The sequence below is a fragment of the Notothenia rossii genome (genome assembly GCF_949606895.1).
Source record: "Notothenia rossii genome assembly, chromosome: 5".
Classification (NCBI taxonomy): Eukaryota; Metazoa; Chordata; class Actinopteri; order Perciformes; family Nototheniidae; genus Notothenia; species Notothenia rossii.
The window spans coordinates 65,457,275-65,482,609 of NC_136903.1; the positions used below are offsets into that span (position 1 = coordinate 65,457,275).

At 40.2% G+C, this 25,335-nt stretch overlaps 1 protein-coding gene across 3 annotated transcripts in view; it reads right to left on the reverse strand.

Moving 5' to 3' along the window:
• Positions 1–25,335, reverse strand: part of rap1gapb (RAP1 GTPase activating protein b) — a 287,393-nt gene that overhangs the window by 150,513 nt on the left and 111,545 nt on the right. For all 3 annotated transcript variants that reach the window (XM_079683382.1, XM_079683381.1, XM_079683380.1), the window contains exon 4: positions 24,133–24,168. In XM_079683382.1, the coding sequence (XP_079539508.1) occupies positions 24,133–24,168 (36 nt within the window). The remainder of the gene's footprint in view (positions 1–24,132; positions 24,169–25,335) is intronic.

The window sequence follows — 25,335 nt, forward strand, 5'->3', positions numbered from 1 at the left end:
CTAGTCGATATGTTCGATGTGCAGCTACAATAAGTAATAAGGGTGTTATGAGTGAGTTTCTGTGCAGTAATGCGTCAGCATTTTTCCGCTCGTGGCTAATTTAGAGGCTCAGCGCTAGCTTTGTGGTTTTTAATAATTAAAAAAAAAAAAAAGATCAGTTAGCTGAGTTTCTTCCCGTTACATGGATATAAAACATTCATAGTTTATTACATCTTAAGAAGCCCTCAGATACTTTTGCTTGCAGATTTTGCGGTTTCGACCCTTTCGGCGGGTCCGTGGGGCTTAAGAGGTTTTAAGCAACAAACTATATCAAATGAGTGTTTCAATTTTATGTAACTCTCTTCCACAATAAGTTCAAGGTAGAATGTACATGCAGTAGGGATGTTGAGATTCACAGATTCGCATTGGTGCACCGGCATAAACGTTCAAGATGCGAGTGCACCGGTTGAAACAGTGCTACAGTTTGGGTTGAACTCGCGATGCATCGATTGTAGCGTCTTTGCATCTGTAAAAAAAAGATTAATTCAAATAATATCCTCTCATCCGGTCAGCATTCCGCAGAGGCGATCTTTGATCTCTGCTTCGCACTGCGGAGGCCGAGTGTCTCAGTTATCAACACACATGGAAGTCGAGGAGAAAGAGAAACAAAGCGCACTGAAACATACCTGCAAATCAAACATTTGGCAGCACTTCGGATTTTTCAAGAAAGACGGTCAACTTGAAAAATTTTAACGATGCCATGCTGCTTTAAAGTACACAAGTAGTACGAGGAACTTAAAGAGGCGACATGGGTTCTGCGGCTGAAAAGAGAAACCTGAAAGTTAGACATATGAGTTAAATCACTCATTGAGGTGTTCTGTCAGAGAGAGAGGTGTTTAGTTTACAACAACCTGTGACTGCCAATCATATTTAAATGTATTCCTTACTGTAAGCAGTTATGATAGAGCTGTTTGTGAAAGGTTATTTTTATTCTTTCTTGTTCATATAGAAACCACTGCTTTCTGCTCACTGGTGAGTTAGCCTATGGATGAGTGTTAAGCACATCAGGCTGGCAGCTGTATGGGCATTGCACTATGGTAGTTGTTATTTGCACATTGTTAATCATGGGCAATGCATCCTTAAATTGTTTAACTGTGAGGTGTTATACAATTGTAATGTACTCTGGAGAGTTTTTTAGGTAAAAAAGAAACAGCATGATGGGATGCGCAGTACTAGTAGAGAGAACCAAATATGTAAAGCACTTTTTTGTTAATTTATGATTTGCTGCATATGAGGAATAAAACAAAAATCCTCTGTCGTGCCATATTGAAGTATCATTATTTTGCATCGTGTTGTATCGCCCCGTAACTCATAATGTTGAATCAGATCTTATCGAACTGTATCGCAACAGGCAGGGGTGAATCGTATCATATCTCGCCTGGTGTTTCAAATGTATCGTTAATGTATCGTATCGTGGCAACGTATCAAGATGCGCATTGCATCGTCCTCAGTGATGGAGATGCACATCCCTAACATGCAGGCTGCTCACAGATAGACACACTCCTACACAAAGGAGTGCAAGAATGATTTAAAATGACATACAAGCTAGAGCTAACACTCATTGTCATGCAAGTCTATCCCACACACAAAAACAATCAATGCGGTTATAAACAACATCTAAAAAATATATACATAAATAATACATATAAGCCTATATTCTCTTATCAAACATGCTACACCTTTTGGAAAACAATGGCAGAGAAGCTCAAGATTCAGAATCTCATGCACAACCTCCCTCCTGCATCATCTTCGGCCTGAAGCATTACGTTTGAAAACAGATTTAGCTGCATGCTAGGGTTACAGTTATAGTACTTATCAAAGTAGAGAGCTGCAGAAAATGTAACAGTAGAGCCAATCAATAAGCAATGCTGCAGGTTCTAAAAACATATTGAGAAGAGGATGTAAGTCAATCCTTTTGGAGCACTCCCTCATGTGTGTTGTGTATTTTGTTACAGGTAGCAGAGCTAGATTAAAGGGATGGTTTGTATTGTTTGAAATGGGGTTGAAGTACTTATCAGTAGTTAGTGTATTAACTATGGTACATGTTGTGGCACGCCAACGTTTTAAGGAACAGATTTGACTATGGAAACAATGTTCTGTTGTGTATAGGGGGAAGCAGCAAAAGGTATTGCAGCCACATCAAGAAAATTAATCTATATTGCTGAATTTAGAATATTTTCACAGCTTTATCTTGCTGTCATACAGCCCTTTATGCTGGAAAACTGAAGCAGATTGTATCAATCTAAACCACCAGACTCTTTTGATAAGAAACTTAAATTTCACCTTGCAGAACAGAGGAGTTTCTTGTTTACCCCTGCTTTTATCAGTATGTTTGTTTGAGACTCTACAACTCTAAAGGGTTGGGGTTACAATGAATAACTTACATTGCGGTATTCCACTACAGCTCCCAGGGAAGACGCTCCACCACTCCATGATAAAGATATTTTTACCACACAGAGAAATACCTGAACAAGGTTGAACTCCAACAGTTGGACAAGGAGCAAGAAGCGTGCAGGTTAAGTACAATTAACACCTCTCTGCCTGGTTCAAGCCTCGGAGCTGCCAGAGGCGGAGCTGGAGATGAAAGGGGATCTTTGCCTTCACGAGGCAGAACAAATTGGAATAAAATCAGGTCAAGAAGTTCACTTAACAAATGATTCAATTTTTGTTCCAAGTGAGTACCCAGGAATCCAAAATTGCAAGAATAATCATACCGTCTGCAACCAAAATAGCGGTTGTTTCTGGTTCATGTCGAGACTCTTCTGACTCTTTTCCACAACATTTTTCATTGTCACTCTGCTTCCAACATGTCCTCACGCAGGTGTTCTCAATCTAATATCTACACAAAACCAAACCAAAAGAATCGGCAACTATTACATTTACAAGGATTTTGTCATTAAGATAATTACCCATGATTAAAGACAACAAAACGTTCTTATGGAAAAGTCCACCTCCTTTAAAACCTCTTAAGCCCCACGGACCCGGTTCCGAGGCGAAATCGCATCATTTGCAGGAAACAACGTCTAAGGAACCTTAATATTTCATAAACTATGAATATTTTATATCCATATAACGGGAAAAAACTAATTTAACTGATCTTTTTCATTTTTTCTTTCAAACAAAACACACAATGCTAACAGTGAGCCTCTGAATTAGCCCCGAGCGAAAAATGCTAACCTATTACTGCACCGAAAATCACTCCTAGCTCCCTTATTACTTATCCTAGCTGCACATCCAACACATTGTTTATGATCGTAAAGACACAGAATCTAACGGTGCCCACTTCAACACTGAAAGATACAAACTCGCGACGTTATCAACAAAAACGTACATCAAAACGTGTGAAGCTAGGTAGCCTACAAAGCTAACATGGCTTACCTTGGTTTTGTCTTGTCAAAACTGGTCTTCAATGGCATTAAAACGATAACAACGATGATGTAGTTAATCCATAGGTTAATATCCAATGTGGCTGTTAGTGCTGGGGGGAAACGATTATTTTGAAAACGATTAATCGGGCGATTATTTTATCGATTAGTCGACTAATCTAACGATTATTTTTCTGTTGTTCGATTAATAAAAAAACATAATGTATCTCAAATAAATACCAAAAAATGTTTAATAATATAGTTTTTTTTTTATTGCACAGCAAAATAAGAAATATAGAATAAAATTATACAAAATAAAAAGGTCAGCCTGTTTACTCTTACAGTCCAACAAAAAATCTCTTCTGTACAAAATTACAAAAGATATCAAATGTAGTGCAAAAACAAACACTGTGCCGTGCACAGTACAGAAATTCATGACAACTGCGCACCAGCTTACGTGCAGCCCTGGCCTGGACATTGCTTGTAGTGAGGGTTCGTTCGCGAACGATTCGTTCTTTTTGAACGAATCTTTGAAGTGAACGAGATGAACTGATTCCTCCCACAAAACGATTCGTTCTTTTGAGACGCCGCCTTCCGCCAAAAGCTAAAGAGAAGCTGTTCGCGAACGACGAACTGAAAGAACTGGCGGAAACAGTTCAGAACTGTTTCCTACAGTTCTTTTATCTTATATCCCTTTCTTTCAAGAGGAGGGTCCCGTTAGGGCCCCTCCAAAATACTGGATTTTCCATCTACACAGAGTTGGACAACTACCACAAATACAATGAAGTACTTTACTGTTGGACTCAGTACTAGTTGGACTTCTACCACAAGTAGGCTACTATGAAGTTATTTTACTGCGTACTTTTTTAGTTATTCTCTGTCAAACTCCTGTGGCAGAAAATCATTTTATCTCTCATCAAATATGGCAGAAAACATGCAGTTTGACAGAGGATTAAAACTGTAATCAGAGCCCTCTCATCTGAGCTCCGTTACACAAACACACACACAGGAGCGGGACATCCTCCTCAACCTGTCCGCCATAAATGCCTCAGAGGACGGATACCTGAACCGTAGCGTCCAGCTAGCTTAGCCGCTAGCTTAGCGATAAATACACACAGCGTTGTATTCTCCTCCCCCTGTCGGCCCTAAAAGCTTCAGAGAGCGGATACCTGAGCTCCATAGCGTCCCGTTAATGTGAAACACACACACACAGCGTTAGCGGGACATTCTACTCCCCTGTCGGCCCTAAAAGCTTCAGCGGGCGGATAGCTGGGCTCCGTAGTGTCCCACTAGCTTAGCCGCTACCTAAAGGTAAACATAGATGGGTACATTGAATATGAATAAATCGTCACTGATGTAGAGGATATATTTTTTTATTCACTTTGAACTCGGCCAAATTGAGTTTTATGCTTTGGGATTTAAGTTAGGCCACATAGTACGTGCATGGGTTTGAAAGTATAACGTGCTAGCCTGCTGTAATACATCGTATAGTCAGACAGGCACACATTTATGAGATTTAACAATAGCCAATTATATTTCTTAAATAATATGTAGCCTATTCCCAGAGCATAATTCTTGGGGCAACAAGGTGAGGTGTAAAATGTGTTTTAATAAAATACATTTTACGCCGACAAACTTCTTGAACGGAGTTCGGCAGTAGTGAAGACTCACTGAACGAATTAAGTACAAAGACGAATCGTTCGCGAATGTGCAAATCACCAGAAGGCGTTCGCGAACCGGTGAACGAATCAGTGAACAAATCTTTAAAGTGAACTGAATCAAAAGATTTGTGTCCCCGAAGGGATTCGAAATGCCCATCACTAATTGCTTGGCTTTGTTAGTTGACATATTGATACTATAAGCTGACTAACGTTAGTCTAATGTTTTGTTTGGATCGTAAATGACCATAATATGAGTTAGCTCTCTGTGCAGTTTGTTCGTTCCGGGCTAGTAGCGGCTAGATAGGGGTGTTTTGCAGACGTAAACTAGCTACCATTCCAGCCAACATTAAATGCTGACAAACGTTAACTAACACACAGCTGGCACCGCTAGCTAGGTAGCTAACATTAATTACTAACCAACCAAGCACGAACAAACCGCACGGAGAGCTATAAGATAGTTAGCACTATCACAGTGCACAGAACTCAAGCTGCACAACACACTACACAAACGTCGAATTAATTTAGCCAAAGTTAGGAATTACTTATCATTGTTCCCTCCACGAGAGACAAGGGGACTCCGCTTTAAATGCTACAACATCGCTGTTGTGCTCAGAGGCGCGGGAAGGTATTTTGAGTGGGGGTGTTGAGGTGCTGGACTCCAGTGAACACTATTACGGGCACTATAGAGCATGCACAAAAAAACTCCCCACACGCAATCACACAGTAAACCTGCAATTGTTACAATGAAGGCTCGATAATCAGCTCACGGCATATAGGCAGGGGTAAAGTGCTATCTTTTACGAGTGGGGAGCGGACCTCACCTCCTCTAGGGGGGTCCGGGGGGATGCTCCCCCGGGAAGATTTTTTTTAAATATTGAAGTTAAAAGCATCAATCTGGTGCACTTTGAGAGCAACATTAAGAGATCTATGGATACATCTCTCAACACCCAGATGAAACACAACTGTAAGCAGATGTTCTTTGTCTTTATGGATATTTTATAAATCACTCCCCTTTCAAACTGTATTCTTGTTTTACTGCCATATAGTATTTCATAACTGTTTTTACTTTATTCTCTTATTTTTTTTATAACTATAATGATCATATGAAGGTGTGCCGCGGAAATAATCTTTTGAATAATTTTTGACCAAACCGTTTGAGACCCACTGAGTTAACTTAGACTAAAGTTAACTATCTAAACACTCAGAGAGTCCTTTAGCTCACCTGAGCCTCTCAGTCTGAGAGGAGAGCTCTCCTCCAGCTTGTTGTGGAACAAACAGCTCTGTATGTCTGTTAGTGCAGCTAGCTAACCAGATGCTAACAACACAGTCCCTGCTGCTGGCACCGGTCCCTCTCTCTTTCCCCCTCTCTCACACACACTAAATGCACTATTTCTGCACACACACAGAGCCGCGAGCTTGAATGACACAAGCACACTTTTATTTCCATGCAACTCTCTGATTGGTCTGGTGTCTTGCCTCTGTTGCATTCACTGAACACGGGAAATTATAGTCCTGCCGTCCTTTCTAGTGTCTTGATGAGGTTCACGTAAAGCACGGTTAATGTATTATATTATTGAGGTAGAATTGTCCAGGGCTACAGAAAAAACATTCGGGGCAGGCCAAAATATTATTTTACCAATAATGTGGAATTTATTGGCTACATATTACACAGATTATGCACAGCGGGAGCAGCAATAACCGTCAAATAATAATCCAGACAGGGGAGCTCCACACCCCCTGCCTGCTGCTAGGGGGTGCTGCAGCGCCCTCAGCACCCCCCTTCCCGCGCCCATGGTTGTGCTAGTGTGGTATGCCAACTCCATTTGGCAAAGACTGCAAATAACAATGCCTTTGTGTTTTGGACTACATTTAAAGTATTCCCATGCTTTTGAAGACCTAGGGCGAGATGTTTTTGTTTGGGGGCTTTTTGCAGGGCTTCGTGCGCAATCCTGTGAGGAGGAGGTGGTTGCCGTTTTAGTCTCCATAGTGTTTAAAGTGCGATTGCGAACTGCTTGTTGTTGTTTTGGGTGACCCACGTGTGTGTGGCGATGCGTCGACGAGGAAATATGTCGTCGTTGTTGACGCGTTGCTTCAGCACTAGTGGCTGTGTCCCCTTTGAAATGTTCTAATAATCTATAAGCAATAAAACTGCAATTCCGTTTCAAAATAGTAGAGCAGGCCATTCCTACGCTCTGTAGCAAGATTGAATGCGCGAAGACGCAAACTTTTTTTTTAACATGAATGTGTGTGGGACGATTTCCCTTCGATTCTATTGGCTCTAACGTTCAGAAAGAGATGTCACATGTCAACATTGAAGAAGGAGGGCCAGAGATAAGGAAAATCCACCCAAATGGCCCCAGAAGAGTTTTTTTTTGCTAAATCTGTCTATAAAGATCAAAAGTCACTTGTTTTACATCAATCTTGATACAGGGTACTTATTATATGTTGTTCTTTGGATTCCTAAAGCCTTTAGTCTACTAACCCATCATCCAAGGTTAGTCTTCACTATAAGTACAAAATATTTTTTGGACGGACACTGTAATTTACAGTTTTTTACCATGTTCAATCAAAATTATCTTTAAAATAAAAAACATCTATATTGATTCTGACTTTTCTACATCCAACTCACAGGTTTATCATTACTTTGAGAAAAAAGATTATTAATTTAACCCTTTTAGAAGGGTAGATATGGTCATTTGTTCTGGGAATGTCATTTTCGAGCCTTAAACCTGAAAAACAGGCTTGGGGCCTAACAGGTTAAAACTGTTGGGTAGCTGCAGGCTCTAAACACAACAAAGGGGGTCGCTAAAACCTTTGTAAAGCTGCCTCTGTGTTGCTGCTCCTCAAAATGAACTATGCCAAATGTCGAGCAGCGCTGTGAATGGATGCAACCTTTAACAATCAGGAAGATGAAGAAAAAGGACTTGTATTTATGAAGGAAGACCATAAATCTTGGTTTTGTAAGTTACAGGAAGCAGAATTAGATTTTGTACGTACTGGTCTACTTTTATTAAAAAGGGTCAGTGCTGATCTAAAGGAATCAAAAACAAAAACTCCACAACCTTTCACTATAGTCAAGCCCATACAAGAGCTGTATATCAAAAGATTAGTTAATCGAGCTGAAGAACATTTGCAGCTCTAAAGAAATCATCAAGCAGACAAAGATCAGACTCTTTAGCACTATCATTAAGCCAATGTTACTCTGCGGATCAGAGACGTAGAGGAAAACCAAGACAAAAGTACAATCCTCATCATCAGCTGCCTGAGGCGTATCTTGAGCATCCACTTTCCAGATATCATCAGTGACAGTAATCTCTGGCGGAGAACAGGCAAACAACCTGTGTAAGAGAGAAAGATGGGTCGGGCACACTCTGCAAAAACCCAATACCAGCCTCACAAAGCAGGTTCTTTGATATCACCCTAGAGCAGGGGTCTGCAACCTTTTTGACCAAAAGAGCCATTTTGCTCCTTTTTCCAAAACACTTTTTTGTCTGGAGCCGCAAAACATATTTCAGAGCTTGATAGCTAATAAAGTTGTATTTATTGTTATATCAGACAAAAACTACAGTTTTTTTGCATTTATTAGGCTATTTATTACATTATATAAAACTGTTAACCTCTAATAAGAAACAAAGAACTCCTATAAGGAGAATTAAAAATAATACACAGGCCTACTTTAAAATAAATTAAACAGCACTTGGGGAGTCCTCTGCACATTTGAAGGAAAAAAAATATTATTAAAATGGGCCCACTTTGAAATAAATAAAACATATAGCTGCACCCTAAAAATAGTTAAAGGTAGGGTAGGTAAGAATGGAGAAACCAGCTCGCCATCCAGTTATTTTAGCCGGGCCGGCTCAGATGATTGGTCGTGCTTTTTACAGCGCTACGGCTTCCAGAGATTAATTTTTGTATGTATTTATTGTCAAAGCATTTAATATATTCATTGCTATCGGGATGTTAAGAGCATTCCATGGAATATAACAAAAAGTGTTTTCTGAAATAAATTAAATACCCCATTTAATTATGACTGAAGATCGTCAGCTGTCTTCCTCTCCGTGTTGTTCCCGTTGTTTCTCGATACGTAAAGGCTGCAGTGCAGCACCTTTGACAACTTCTCTCTACATATCAAACATACCGGTAAACCAGCATCGTTTGCTGTGAAAGCAAATAACTCTGTCCTCACAGAATTAAATCCTGTGTTCCTCCGGTACATTTCTTTGATTTATCCATAGTTCGGTCATCGAGCCGGGGGTCAGGTTATTCACCCGCAGGAAAAGGCGCTCGCGCGGGACCGTAGCAGGATGTGACGCATATTTTAGTTGACCTAATTAAAACCGTTTTGTGTTTATGTGTCACAGTATTACCTCAAAATACAATATACGAAACATTTTCAACCATGCAACAAAATATAAATAGTCCTACAAATACTTTTATTTTATTTCCTTCTTATTTTTTGTCTGAGCTCAAGGGAGCCAGAGCAGAGGGCTTAAAGGGCCGCATGCGGCCCGTGGGCCGCGGGTTGCCAACCCCTGCCCTAGAGGCATAAGAAAGAGAGATACGGGAAATGTTTGAAAGGAAAGGCCAGAACAGAATATTCTTGAGAACTGTGGTCAATGGATGATGCTCCATTTAAAAAGGGTGCACGCCAGATTATGTTAATCAAGTATTCTTTAAATATATGCTTTTGAGTGTCATGCACACTTTTGCGGGCCAGTACTGAACACAAAAAAACAACAAAGCTAAAAAAAACTAGTTTTTGGCTTCTTTCAGCACAATGGAGCAATGTTTGTTTCATGCACAAGCACTTTGGAATTTACATCCTGCAGTTACTTTCAGGAAGAAGGAAAACTGCTTCGAAGCAAACATGGATGTGAACAATACAGGATTTGGAAAAAGAAAAAAATTACAATGTGTTAAATGCACTTCACACAATGAATAGACCTTAAAGATGACCACAATACATTTGGTGATCAACTCTCAATGTAAACATAAATTGTTATAAATTGTTTAAAACAAAAAAAAACATGGCAGTTTTAAACAAAGGCAGGAAAATAGGAACTTGATGACAAAAATGTATTTCACATGTGTAGCTTTTGTTGGGCTTGGCCATGGCCCTTATTCTCCTCACAGCTTGAAAGGTGGGAAAAGGAAGCAGTACTTCAACACTGCAACATCGTTGTCAAGACTCCCAGCACCCCGCTGACTCCCATAATTACCTTGTGTTTGGGAGGCCATATCCATTGATGCAGGCAAAAATAAACCTGGACCCACACTGAGTGTGAACCCACAGGACTGTCAGTGGGGAGGGTAGCATATGGAAGACGTACTGTAGCTCATCCACAATTCATAAACACAATAATCGCCTCTCAGACTGCAGCCAAGTTTTTCTTGTGCACTCTAATTTTGATATGGATCTACTAAAATCAAGATGTGTGAGGTTAAATTTGAATGCAATAAAGAAAACTGATTCAAAACTGGTAGAAGTAAGTCACTTTATACTCTTTTTATGGATGTTATTACATATTTATTTCATATTAAAGTAATATTCACAGATGATTTGCTCAAATCCATCCACCTGTGTTCTTAATGTCTACTACTGAATGTATCAAGGTTGCAGCAATCATTTGGTAGAATATTCCCCTGAAAGGTGGCCAATCAAACAGGTTTGCACATTCAGAGCAACATGATTGCTTCCAGACCCACATAAATTGAGGACTCTCAATTGCTGGTGGTTGGTGGTTAAAATGCCTTATAAACACAACCCTGTAAAAATCACATGCTGGATCACACAGTCTGGCAACACTTTGACATAATTTCAGGGCCAGAAAAAATATTTTCAGCTAAGGTAAGCCCTCTGGCTGTCTATAGAGGAATTTGAAGAGGGAAAAATACCATTGTCTTAATGTCGTGAATAATCTTGGATCCAGGGAATAGAAAGGTACAATTTAAGAACACATATAAACAACATAAGCAGTATTTTCTCTCCAACTTCTCAGTAGGTAAACTAAGACAAACTTTCCCAAACAAGTATTTTCTTAACCTAAATTGATTAAATGGCGCATGGATTGAACCTTTGGGGTTTCTGAGTGCCACAGCAGCTAATAGGGTAATTGACCTTTCGCAAAGCCACGCCCCCCCTTGGTTACTGTTGCTAGTCCGACAAGCTGAGAGCCAGATGCGTTAAACAAAGCCATAATGGAGGGTCTCCGTAACGTCGGAGTCGCCTTAACAGACTCATTTTGGAGCAATAACGCAGCAATATCCTCCAGGTCCCGACAAAAGGGGCTACAATACGCTATGGAGGGTTATATCCACAGTATTAACATTAGAAAAGAGGGAGGCACAACATCAATAGAGGCACTTGCATACAGGTCGCAGTGCAAGAGTGAAAAACCACATGAGCTGTATGTCAAATTCGACGGAATTATTATTATTATTTTGGAATAAAACAATACAATCACAAGAGGCATTAAATGTTGTAGTTTGTCTAAAGTTAACTACCGTTTCCTTGGTGGCTTTCTGCATCCACCTTGTTGTTCCTTTTTTGGGGGTCGGGGTGCCCACTTGTGCAGCAGGATTAGAGAAGTCGGCAGTAGGCTTTCCATTAACAAAATGCTACAAAGATTAAAGCAAAATATAAATGAATGATTGCCTGTTGGCTTTCTTGTTTGTACTTTGACCACAGGTAGACTAATAACGGAGCTCAGCTGTTCAGACTTTATTATGCATCAAGTGATATACATGGTCAAAACGACCTATAAGCACACAGCTTACAGCTGTAGTCGTGTGACTTTAGCTAACGTTAGTTAGTGAAATTAGTTAATTAAATTAGTTAGTTAATTTGTGAATGTAATCTTTGCTAGCTAGCTAGCTACGTTAGCACATATTTACCTTGGAGCAAACGTATTTGTGTTTGTTGATATTCGCCATATTCAGCTGGGCATGGGGCCTGCCGCATTTCTTTATCCACTGGCGGCATCTCTCCTCTCGGGTTTTGGGTTTAGGAAACGGGTAAAATATCACCCCCCCCCCATGCTTATGGGATATCTGCTATCCGATTTGCAAAGACCATAAGCACAACGCTTCACCATTTTCGCAATGAATTTGAACGCTAAGCTTGTCGGACTTCCACAGGGAGCCGCGCACGTGATCGAATATGATTGGACAACGGGCATTTAGGGGCGTGGCTTTGCGAAAGGTCAATTAGAGTCATCATGTGGTCCTGAAGGGCTGTAGGAAGCTGATCCAAGTGGGGAGAGAGGTGGCTAAGCAAGGAGCAAAAAAGGGAGACAAAACAACAACATAGCTGACCTCAAGCAGGGAGTAAAGTAGAGAATGCTCATGAAGAATAGCAGAATAGTTGAAGAAAAGGTTGTTATTGGACATGGCAATATGGTAATGTTGAAGCTTTAAAAAACCTGTCTTTACCATTTTTCTTGACAAAATAATGTACCACATTTCATTTAGCTTTAGAAATTGGCTTAGAAACTTGTATTTGACAACACTGATTTAATATATGTCATTGTACAATTGACTAAATACTTCTATTTATGCACAATCTTCATGAATGCCATCAAGCAAACCATACATGGCTAATCACATCAATTGTTCTGCCTTGTATGAGTCACTTTCCTTGGCTCTCTACCATCCTACTCAGTGAGGTATGTACATTGAAGAGTGTCTTTGAATGAGATGTAACAGAGCGTGATTACATGGACGAGGCGTCCTGATGATGTTAAATTGCTACAACTGCAAGCAACATTACTGCCTCGATAAGTCAGAGCTTTACAATTAATTTGCTGAAAACATCAAGTGGAGAGGTTGAAGTCGTGTTACAGAGAGGAATATACAGTAGGTGTGACATGTGGCATTAATTTTGTTCGAATAGATACAGGAACGTGACACCTTTCAACTTGCAGCAATGTAAAACAGCAAGAACAATTAGGTTTCTTAAAGAGGCCCTGTTTTTGAGGGTTTCCCTTTCCTGTAGTGTGTTATATATATATATATATATGTAGGTTTTGGTGCATGTAAATGGTCTGTAAAGGCTGAAATGCCAAAGTTCCCTCCAGAGGGAGTTTCTCTCCCAGACACTCCCTCCTGCCTGAAACGCCTCGATTGGACTGTTAAGTTTACATTATGACATCACTACTTAACACTTGCGCTTCTGTTGGTAAGTGCTCCAACATATTTTTTGCTATGGGGTGGGACATTTTCTAAGCGGTTGACCAATTGCAACTGAGCCGGCCAGCTTACCAATCAGAGCAGACCGGGCTCGTGTTTAAGAGAGAGGGTGAAAAGAGAGAGGGTGAAAAGAGCTTTTTGAACATTAAAGCTTGTAAAAATGTTACAGTAGAGGCACGCAATACAATTCTGAAACCTGAAAACGAGCTTAAAAGGGCTCCTTTAAAAAAAGATCCCAACATGTCTTGTCCTATCGACCAGAGCAGCTGCAGTCTAGCTTGTATTAACTGAACAGGTGCACTGAGTAACAGGCGAACCCCATCTGCTAAAACTACCTACATCCTCACCGCGCTGCTCTCTGACCGTGTCCCCTGCACAACCTGCACGGGCCATATTGAAACACTGGGTCACAATGTGTTCCTCCCTGAGGACTGGACAGTCCTGTCTGGGTTGCATCGGGAGTCTCTTCCCTGCAGGATTTTTGATGCTACCAATATAGCACACGGCCAGTACTTCGACTTAAAAACCAAAAGCCACTCTGGCTCTGAGAAACATTGTTAGCAACACGACTTGGGTTTAATTATTGCTTTATTTTTTATCTGGAGTTCCTAAAAGGATTTTTTCTGTTACCATGCTAAGCCTCTCAACATTATTAACACTAATCACATTCATTTTATTATGCAAGCTATGATTAATAAGATAGAAAAAGAAAAAACAACTGTACATCTGGCAAGAGTATAGTGCATCTGTATTCATTCAAAAAGAATCAAGTTAAAATGAAAAAAACTGTAGGATTGTCAGCATTTATTTGAATAAATACGGTTGGCTTATATCTACTTTCTCAGCATTGCATTACTGTAAACCAGTGGTAACCAACCTTTTCAAGCCCAAGATCACTTTTTATTCCAAAATGTGAACCGAGATCTACCAATCCGATATCTTCCAAAAAACCCACTAAGACTGTTCATCGTCATATTTATTTTTGCAATCAATTTATGTTACAACAGGCTCAATGTACGTGTAAAGATGCACACAAAGAAAGACAAAGTTATTATGCACAGTTATTTGTTCAATGTACAATATTCATATTTACGGCAGGCATATCTGTTCAATACAAACTATTCACACTATCTGGTTAATGCACAATGTTAATATTTGCGGTAGGCATATCTGTTCAATACAAACTATTCATATTTACATTATCTGTTCAATGCACTATATTTAGTTTCTCAGTTCAATTCACAATATATTTTCAATGCTCAAGTTGCTCTATCAGCCTGCCTTTAATGAGACTGCTGTGACTGCACATTATCTGTAAGCCTTTTGAAATCTGGCTGATAGTTAGTGATTGCCAGCCGGAGGCAGTCAGTAAGATGTGCATCAGTCATACGAGTTCTATACTTGGATTTAATTATTTTAATTTGTGAAAAGGTCGTTTCACATAAGTATGTGGAGCCAAAGTAGGCCTTCAGTTTAAGCGCACATGGCACAATCAGTGGATACCTCTCTCTACTCACGAGTGACCAAAAGTCCTGATTTCTTGCTCTGGCCTTCAATTCAATGTCGCTTGCGATTCAATGATCTCCATGTCAACACCCATAGGTAATGTAAACACCTCCTGCATTTTAGCTGACAGCTGTTCAATGTCAACGCTGAGGAAAGGGTTTGATACAAAACCAACTACTTGCCCCATGTCTTGTAGCTCCACAAATCAAGCACCAAATTATGATGTCAGTTTGTTCAAATGGGCGCAGAATTGTTCAGGATGGAAAGCAGTTTTTTCTGTGAGGTTTTGTGACACCTTTTCAAGATTTGGGAAGTGTGTCAGCCTTGCATGTCTTAACTGAGTGGTCCACAAACTGAGCTTCACTTTGAATGCCTCCACTGCGCTAATCATGTGACCAAGCTCTCGGTCTTTCCCTTGCAATTCTCGGTTAAGGTCATTGAGTTTTGCAGTCAGATCGGTAAGGAACCATAAGTCCAATAACCAAGTATCGTCGGACAGCTGCTCATACTCCTCGTTCCTCGACTTCCGAAAACTGATGATCTCTGGCAGCAAATCCAGAAAATGCTGGAGCACCTTGCCCCGACTGAGCCACCTTACATCTGCGTGAAGGATCAAATCTCCATACACAGAGTCGAGCTCGTCCAATAAAGACTTAAATAGCCGGTGCTGGAGCACTTTTGCGCGAATTGAGTTAACAATCTTAGCAACAACATTCAATACATGTGACATGTCAATTGCTTTAGCTGCCAATGCCTGTTGATGTATCACACAGTGATAGTTTACAAATGGTGGAAAGTCTGGGTCTTTTCTGGACAGCGCAACAAATCCTGAACGAACACCGATCATCGCTGGTGCCCAGTGTTGGGCAAGTTACTTTAAAAAAGTAACTAGTAATAGTTATAGTTACTGCTCTCAAAAAAGTAACTAGTTACTTTATTAGTTACTGAATTATAAAATTAACTAGTAACAAGTTACTTTACTTTACTTTAAAAATAATAACAATACATATACAAGTTGTTGTGTTGTTCTGTGGCACAGTAAGAGAAAAGACAACTCCCCATCATTGTAGCAATTATCATTATGAAATGTAGTGGAACAATAAAACACAAAATATATGTTTAGACATTTTGACAGGCATCTTTATTGTAGCCTCAACAATCAAGTTCTAAGTAGTGCATTTGTAGTGCAATATGAAATAAAACAACTACTCTTTTGGCAGGGTAACAATTAAACAAGAACTGCACTCTTTTGGCAGTAACAATTAAATAAATAATAAACTGTCAGACTGACACAGAAGACAAACAAACTATTTTCAGCCTCACAAAAACAAACTAAATGCGCTGCTGCTCTTGCTGATACTTGCATCTGCCATTGTGTGTGTGTGTGTGTGTGTGTGTGTGTGTGTGTGTGTGTGTGTGTGTGTGTGTGTGTGTGTGTGTGTGTGTGTGTGTGTGTGTGTGTGTGTGTGTGTGTGTGTGTGTGTGCTGGTGGTGTTGCCGTGTATGTGTGTGTGTTAGCAAGTGTTTGTGTGTCTGTGTATTTTCCCCATAAGGCAAGGCCCGCCCAACTCTGTCTCTGGCTTACCCTGAAATGTTACCCCGTGTTCATCCACCAATCATCACTCCTCTCTGGTCACTTTCACTTTTCCGTGGTACTGTGAGAGGACATCAATGTATTCGCCTGTAATACCTCATTCACACCAACGGTGTTTCAGGGCCGGTTAGAAGCTGGAGCTTGAAAAGCACCGGGTTTGTCCTGTTCACACCTCAGCGGAGCTGCCTCTTAGCTCCGGAATCCGGTTCGTTTCAAGCAACAAAAAATTGTCCGGCTAAAGCAAAAGCACCACATACGTCACGCTTACGTCGAGGCGGGGGCAGGGGCGGGATCAACTCCTGAACAACAACAAAAAGGCTGCGTTTTATCCAGTTTGTACACAACAATGGAGAAACTTAACAAGCAGCAGTGGTCCACTGAAGCGACCAGCTACCTACTGGGAATCTGCTCTTCTGAATAGGTACAGAGGAAGCTGGAGCACAATCGGCCATTGTTGTTGTTGTTGTCGGTGTGAGCTGTGAGGGGTTTCCGCGTGGTTTGGCTTTATGAAGCAGGCACGCAAACGGTTACGTCATGACGCAAACAATGACGCAATGACGCAGCACCAGTCGGACTCTGGGCAGTGTGAAAAGAGCCGGAGCTAAACCGAAGAACCGGTTCTGAACCTGAAAAGCTCTCGCACGGAGCTTGAACCGGTGTTGCGTTGGTGTGAATGAGGTATGAATTACATCCGCAGGGAGATTCGGTTCAGTTGGATCACATAATGTAACGCATTAACGCCCATTTAAATCACTGTAACTATAACGCCGTTACTGAATGGGAATAGGTAACTAGTAACTTTCTTAGTTACCACAAAAGGTAGTTGCGTTACAGTAACGCATTAGTTTGTAACGCGTTAGTCTCAACACTGCTGGTGCCCCATCGGTTGTGAATAGTGCTGTGTACCTGGACTCACATTCAGGTTCAGGTCCGGACTCAAGTCCAGAGGTTCAGGTTCAGGTCCGGACTTATAAGTCCGGACTTGTGTCAAGTTGTGTGAGTAACTAAAGTGAACTTATTGTGAGCTAATTATCAATTGAAAATAAACTCATAATCAACTCAAATTCAAACTCGTCAGGTTTATTGTGCCCCCTTCCAACTTGTGTCTACACCATGTCTTTTCTAGAACTCTACATGTGTTACTAACTACACAACACAACTACATACATAGTGATGTACATACAAGACTCAATATGCAAGAGTACAAGTCTATGTGTTCTTGTTCAAGAACAAAAGCATATTGACATTGTCTGGGTGAAGTGTTGCTCTTTCGGCAGACACTATATCACCATACATACAAAGGAGTTAGCTTAGCTACACTACCATATATGGCAACCAGCATCCCACGCTGTCAGTGTCCACTATGTCTAAGCCAGCTTCCCTTGACGTCACACAGATCTCGCGAGCAGTTGCGATATTTTGCGAGACTTCGTGAGTTCAGTAATGGCCACCATATCAGAAGCCAAAACAATGTTTTTCGTCTTTTCTCAGCGCAAATTTCTCGATCTATGGAAGGCTTTAGACGGTTTAGAACACAAAGGAGAATATACGTAAGTACCGGTTCCTGATGTTCCGGTTTTAACCGGACTTGAACCGAAACTTTTTACAAGTCCAGTACCGGTTCGGCGTACCGGTACGCAGCACTAGTTGTGAAGGACACTATTTTATGAATGGGAATCTTGTACTCACGAAAATAGTCCTTGAATGCCTTATACACATCCTCACCCCTGGTTCTTTCTTTCAATGGGATAAGGGAAAGAAATGCCTCCTTGACAGTAAAATCCGTGAAAACCATTCGGACAAACACACCTAGCTGGGCTGTGTCTGTGGCATCGGTAGACTCGTCAAATTGAACTGAAAAGTATTCCGAGAGAGACAAGTATTTTAATACTTGCTGGGATACATCTTCGGACAATGACTCGACTCTTCTGGCTCCAGTAGGTGCACCAAGTGGTACACTTTTTATCCTGGCTTTTATGTCCTCTTTGTTTTTGAAATCCGCAAACAAGACGTCAGCTGGGGCGCTCATTGCTTCTTTAATCATCTCACCATCCGTAAACGTTTTGTTGTGCTGAGCCAAAATATGGCTAATCCGGAGGGACGTTTCTGTAGCTGCATTGCTCTTTGCTGTAGGTGCGATGAAAACGCAAACAATGACGCAATGACGTCTGTGCTTTTAGTCCTCTTTTCAGTTCATCAATTATTTTGGTTCTTAACGCGCTGTTGAGTGGATTGTTTCAAATTGTGATTCAAATCAACAAGCCAGAGCTAGCTCTAAAAAGTTTGTTTAAACAACCAACCACATGTTGTAAAACTTTTTTTTTTGGGAAAATATTATTTATTTATTTTTTAAATGCTAGGGATCGACAGTGAAGGCTTTGAAGATCGACCAGTCGATCACGATCGACCTGTTGGTTAACCCTGCTGTAACTTTAGGAAATGTCCTATCCTGTTTGGATTTATGTTATTTGGTGTTTTAGATTAGTCAATTTAGAAATTGGTCTTGCTCGAACCTGCCTGAGGCTGGTGTTCTGTGATCACAGTAGGAGCCATAGCTGCATCTCCAGATGCCTCAATTATCAGAACAGATGGGCATGATAGCAACATGCAACATTTTCAACGAGGAAATGAGACATGTTTTACCTTTGGTGCATTTTGATGATATTTGGGTTCAAAGTGGTAATGTGTGATTACTCACTCGAGGGCTTTGATAAACTTTTGTAATTTATGTTTTGGACTAACACTTTGTGGTGTGAGAAAAAAACCGAATAATGCTGAGGACGGAGGGATAAGGGAACTGAAGCTGCCTGAATTAAATCCAGTCGTGCCAACTCCAGGCGAAGGCTTGTTTGACTCTAAGAGTGGCAGCCAATAAGCTTAACGTCAGTATGAAAATGAACCATTTGGAATGGAAATGTCTGTTGTTGTCCTTAGCTAAAACTGAAGTCCCAGGGTATACTGGTAGCAGGGTTATAGTCAAATGAACAGTAAAATGCAATTGAGATGGATGCAGTGACCCGCTTAACCATTAGATCTGGAAAAAAAAGGGGAGAAACGCAATTTTAGGAAAGCTCCCCTGATAGTTAACATTTTACATCGATCAAGAATGTCCAGCATGCCAAATATAAACATCAAGTTTGTCCTCATGACAGTCAACAGCCTTGATCTGCCCATTGAGCTACAGTTGGTACTTCCACTCCATCTTTGCTTTCCTCTCATGGCTCTGATCCTTATATTAGGAAGAGAGTGTCCATTAACAGCAGGCTGAAGAGGGACAGATGCCCAATTAGAGGCCTCTCAGTCCCACTCTTCCTCATCATTCAACACTGAGGACACTTCATTACTGCCCAGCTCCTCGTGTCAGTCAGAGGGTTGCTCAGACTCATTGTGTTGCTGAATAGACACATACACATATCACTTTATCTCAAAGAGCAGCCCCTCGAGGAGCAACTCTAACCAAACAAGTTTATTCAAAAATATTTGTTAGGGCTCCCAAGTTAACGCCACTAATTATTTTAACGCGATTAACGCATGTGTATTTTTTGTCCTCGGCCGCCCCGTAGTTTCAGAGCGCATCGAGTTTAAAATACCATCTACAAGCTGATGCTGACAGCCCCGCTCCTGCCAACCGCTTGTGGCAGACCACACTTCCACGTTCACCGGCAGGCACCGACTGGCTATTGGGAAGACCGGGAGCATCTGGTGCTAGCTAGCTGCGCTAACGGATATAAGGAGCTGTTTAAATTAAAACAGAGGAGCGACATTTCGCCACAACTGCGCCGAGCACACAGTGGGACAATGCACGAAAAGTCAGCACACTCAGCACGGATAGTGCGCGCAACATGATTGCAGCGTCCAGGCAGCTCCTGTTCGAGCATATTCCTTGAGTTGCACATAGCTCCAACGATCCATCACACACACACACACACACACACACACACACACACACACACACACACACACACACACACACACACACACACACACACACACACACACACACACACACACACACACACACACACACACACACACACACACACACACACACACACACACACACACACACACACACACACACACACACACACCATTTGTATTGTATTATTGTATGAGAGAGGTTCCAGGTTGAATTGAGGCAAATATTTGTAATGTTCAGAGGTTGTTGTGTTTAATATTCATGATAATATTTGTCATTGTTCAAATGATAATAAACATTAGCATAAAGCATATTTGTCCACTCATATGTTGATAAGAGTATTAAAAACTTGAAAAATATTCCTCTAAGGTACATTTAGAACAGATAAAAAATGTGCGATTAATTTGCGATTAATCGCGATTAACTATGGACAATCATGCGATTAATCGCGATTAAATATTTTAATCGACTGACAGCCCTAATATTTTTTAATTTATAGTTTGATTACAAAAATGCTGATGTCAGTTGTTAGCTTCATTAGCTGCATCACTACGCAGTAATTACAATTTCAATAAGGCATTCTAAAATGTTCCCCATTTGTACAGAATCTAAATGTTAAGGTCAAAATGTTGACATCTATGACTTTTCTAAGCGCCATTATCCAGAGCAATCAAGATAATGAGTGTTTAATTAGGAACCCAGTGCTGTGGGCAGTTTTGCACCGTAAAATAAGTGTGTAACCACCTTTCATAGAGAGCACCTCGTTGTCCAAATAATTCAGGACTACTGAAGTCACATATAATTCAGGACTACTGAAGTCACATCAACATGAACAGAAAGTGTTTGTGTGCCAGAGGAGAAGTTGGAGGCACACACACACACACACACACACACACACACACACACACACACACACACACACACACACACACACACACACACACACACACACACACACACACACACACACACACACACACACACACACACACACACACACACACACACACACACACACACACACACACACACACACACACACACACACACACACACACACACACACACACACACACACACACACACACACACACACACACACACACACGGCTGGCTAATGATAATGGTGTGATGGATTTGAAGCAGTGGCACATGGCAGGGTGTCCAGGAAAGCCAGTTTTCAATTTACAGACACTGGGGTCTGAAGCCACGGTAGTAAATATCAGCGGCGGTGCTGTTTCTAACACAATAGCTTTATGACATACTGTATGTCACAGAGATAGAGAGAGTCACACTCAAGTAAAACTGAGACATGTCCTTATTAAGTCACAACGTTTTATACAGCCATTGAGCCATATATGATATTGGAAAAATACCGACTGGATTGGTCACACAAATTATTAACCATTTTAACAATACTTGGGCTTGGGCTCAGTGCAGCTACTTATGGAATAGTCATAATGACTCTGTGGTTAAAATCAGAGAGCTGCACTGGGGATAGTAAGCTGTGAGGCGCCATTAGCATGCACTACAGACCAGAGAAAGCCTGAATCCTCATAATGTAATTCAGTGGGTGTATTCTCCTCTGATGAGCCTGAATCATCCTTGCACCTTCAATTTCCCCTTTCCAGTAAACCCTCCCATTGTCCTTTCCAGACTCATCATGACTCCCCCCTTTTTTAAGGAGTCTAAATTGATTTATTGAAAATGAGACGTAAAAAGGAACACAAAATGCAATTAATATTTTGTCTTTCTCTCCGTGTTCTCTTTTCATTTTCTGCAACTCAAAACGAGATATTGTATCTTGTCCTCTTCTAATTACCCATGCTAATTACAGAAGGTAAGTGTTTATGGAAGCATTCACATGCGCTGGCTTGAATATATGCCATAAGAAGCTGTGCTAGTATGTCTACATATAACTTGAGCATCAAGGCGATCATTAATGAAAATAAAACACCAACAGTTCTTAAACACTTACCTACTAAAAGGACTTGACTCACAATATTGATATAACAATTATTTGAACGGCTGGAACTGCGGCGACAGCCACGTGACTAAAAATGACAGCAGCCATGATCAAGGTTTTCAGTAAATGTCCAAGTCTGGTCACAGTTTATTTTCCACTAACAAGTCTTTGAACAACGCCAGAGGCAAGATCATGTTGCTGTTAGTGTTTACTTTTTTTCTTTCTTCTTCTGTTGATTTCTCTGAGGTCCAGCGCTCTGTTTTAACCTCTTTCCTTCTCTTGCGCTGTTTTTCTTTTCTAGGGACAGTCTAGCTTTCAACAATCTAAAGTTTAATTCGCCCCATGAATAAAACAATTACATATTCAAAAGTATTCCATGGTGTTTTCTGATGGAGAAAACTAATGTTGGTTCTCCACAGCTGATTGTAAATGTACTTCTATGACATGCAGATTGATATGACACACACACACAGTCTCTTGATCCTCCTTAGCAACAGTCTGTTCTCCTTAACCAGTCAACCAACAACCTCATTACTTAGTAGAATATATCAAATAAATTATTGCAAATATATACCCGCGTTAAAGAGATACTTTGTATCTTTCTGATTGAGGGCTCAAAAGGTGTGTGTGTCACAGATGAACAGCTGGTATGACACGCATGTGCCCCCATGTCACATTTCTCTGCTCTTGCCACCTGTATTTACAGCCACACATTTGCTTCTCCGTGCTGTGAGACTTCCTGCTGAATAGGCGACATTACAAGCTCCACTGTCTCCATTTGAATCATATGCAAATGTTTAAGGCCATAAGAGAAGACTGTGAGAAACTCATTTTAAGAAAAAGCACCATATGAGAATATTCGAGTAAGGAAGCCGCCTATCATCACATTACTTCTTGGAGTATAAGCTAAAATAATTAACATAGCTTTAAATTGATGGGAACATCAAAGGCTATCCTGATGCTGAGTGGACTTGGTTGCAATTATTGAAATGTATGTTTATAGCTGCAGCACACAACAGGAAGACATGTTGTTAGAGCCAGTATTTTGATTTTATAAGAAAGGCCACCTAATTGTGACGTCTATAGTCAACGCACTATAAAGGACTTGTTTATTTGTTTTAATTTAAAGGACAGTGCACATTAATCCACATTGCTGTAAATTAGCCAGTATTAGCCAGCAGGCTAATTTTCAACTATTGTCCCTGGCAAGATGTTAAATAACCACAACAAGATTACAATTCCCACGGCGCCTGCGCTAAAGCCACAGTCATGGGCAACCTGTTTGAGAGACGCCGTCGAGGAACAGTTTTTAACCGTACACGTACCGTACTACAAATACAAATCGTACAAGTACCCTTTAAGTTATAAAGTTACAGTATACAGTATAAGCATTATTAAGAAAGAAAGAATACCTAAGTTGTTTATTACTTTATTTGAGTTTTGCTTATTTCTTTTGAATATTGTAAAGGCCTATTTTCTTTGTTGCATGTGCAAAAGTTTATTTTATTTTGAGCAAACACATCGCAACATCATCTAGGCCAAGCAACCCTTCAAACTGTAAGTAATTTAAAGGAAATAAACGAGTTGGAACTGTCTGTTTAGGGCGTCTAATGGATTGATAGAAAGACAAGGAAAGAAGCCACGACATATGTATTTAAATGTGAACTTCAGGATGTAGAATTGAGCCAGTCCATAAAATTATAGTCATGCTTCATTCTGCTTTATGATGAGTGACATTAGATAACTTATCAAAACGGTGGTAAGTCATGTATTGCAGCATAACCCCGAATATGGAAATGCAGAATTTGGGAGGAGGGTGTCGGGATCAGTCAAGCATGTAACCAAATGATGTGATGCATAATGTTATTTTTCAATAAAAAAAGAGAAGGACTCACCACCAGCTTCTGGTCCTGTAGAAAGTATTGTCAACTCTGGAGAAACAAAGTGACAGCAGATTAATCAACCGATCAATTACAAGTTGATTTGAATACTGGAAAAAGGAAAAACAATTGAAGATCGGCGAAGTTTCTAACAATACCAAAAATGTAATTAGTGGTAAGGTTAAGATTAATTTCATTAATTTGAATGCTTTGAGACAGGGTCTTTTTCAGTTAAAACAAAACGTTTTTTTTAATAGTCAAGCTGGTTTATTGCTTTTATTGGAGCTGCAACTGTGCCTAAGAAGCATTCAGTAAATTTGTAATCAAATATGTAATATAAAATAAAAGTAATGAGTGAAGGAAGGTTAAAGCAGGGTTGAAATTATATTGTCTTCTAGTATTTGTTGAAAGCCGAGCAGCTGTGTTCAGTACAAGCTGGAGGCCAGGAATGGGCGTTTTTTCTTTGCTTAACCTTGAATACAATAAATAACAACATTCCGACCGAAATGAAATAAAAGCATGAATGAGATTTGAGATTATCTATAGCTGATAAGAACGTGATTGAAATAACCTTGCCATCCATTTTTCGAAAGAAAGGTCACTTTGAAATATAAAACACCCAGGTGTCTGGGTGCAGGTTTAACATTTTTAGACAGAGAGATAATATTTTATAACAAAATAGGGTATGACTTTGTGCGACCAAATACAACTGTTTCAAATGTGTTTTCATTTAGCTGTAGAAGTGTTAGAAACTTTGAACACAACAAGGTTGTAAATATTTCGTACTTTGCAGTTTCTTTTTTATTGTATTTTAAAAAATGTGTATTGGACAAACATTTAGCTGTTATCTGCATAACAATGGAGCTTATTTATGAATCATGTGTCCTAATGGAAACATATATATACACAAGAAAAGGGTGGCAGGTATGAAGACCTGGGTAACGCCAGAGTTCAGAGAGGCAACATACTGTAGGCCTCACCAACATTACTGAAGATTTGTTTGATAACTTTGACCAGTTTAGAACAGTGTCCTGATGCAAACCCACTTCTTAAGGCAAATCTTAAAGAATTGAGTCTTCATCAGTGTCAAATGCAAAGCTGAAATTGAGAATAATTCAACATTAAACATCAATATCAATATCAGCCGTAAGTAAAAGATTGTTTGTCAGTCAATTTTGGTCATGGGATTTGAACAAAAATCCATACAATTTCTCATAA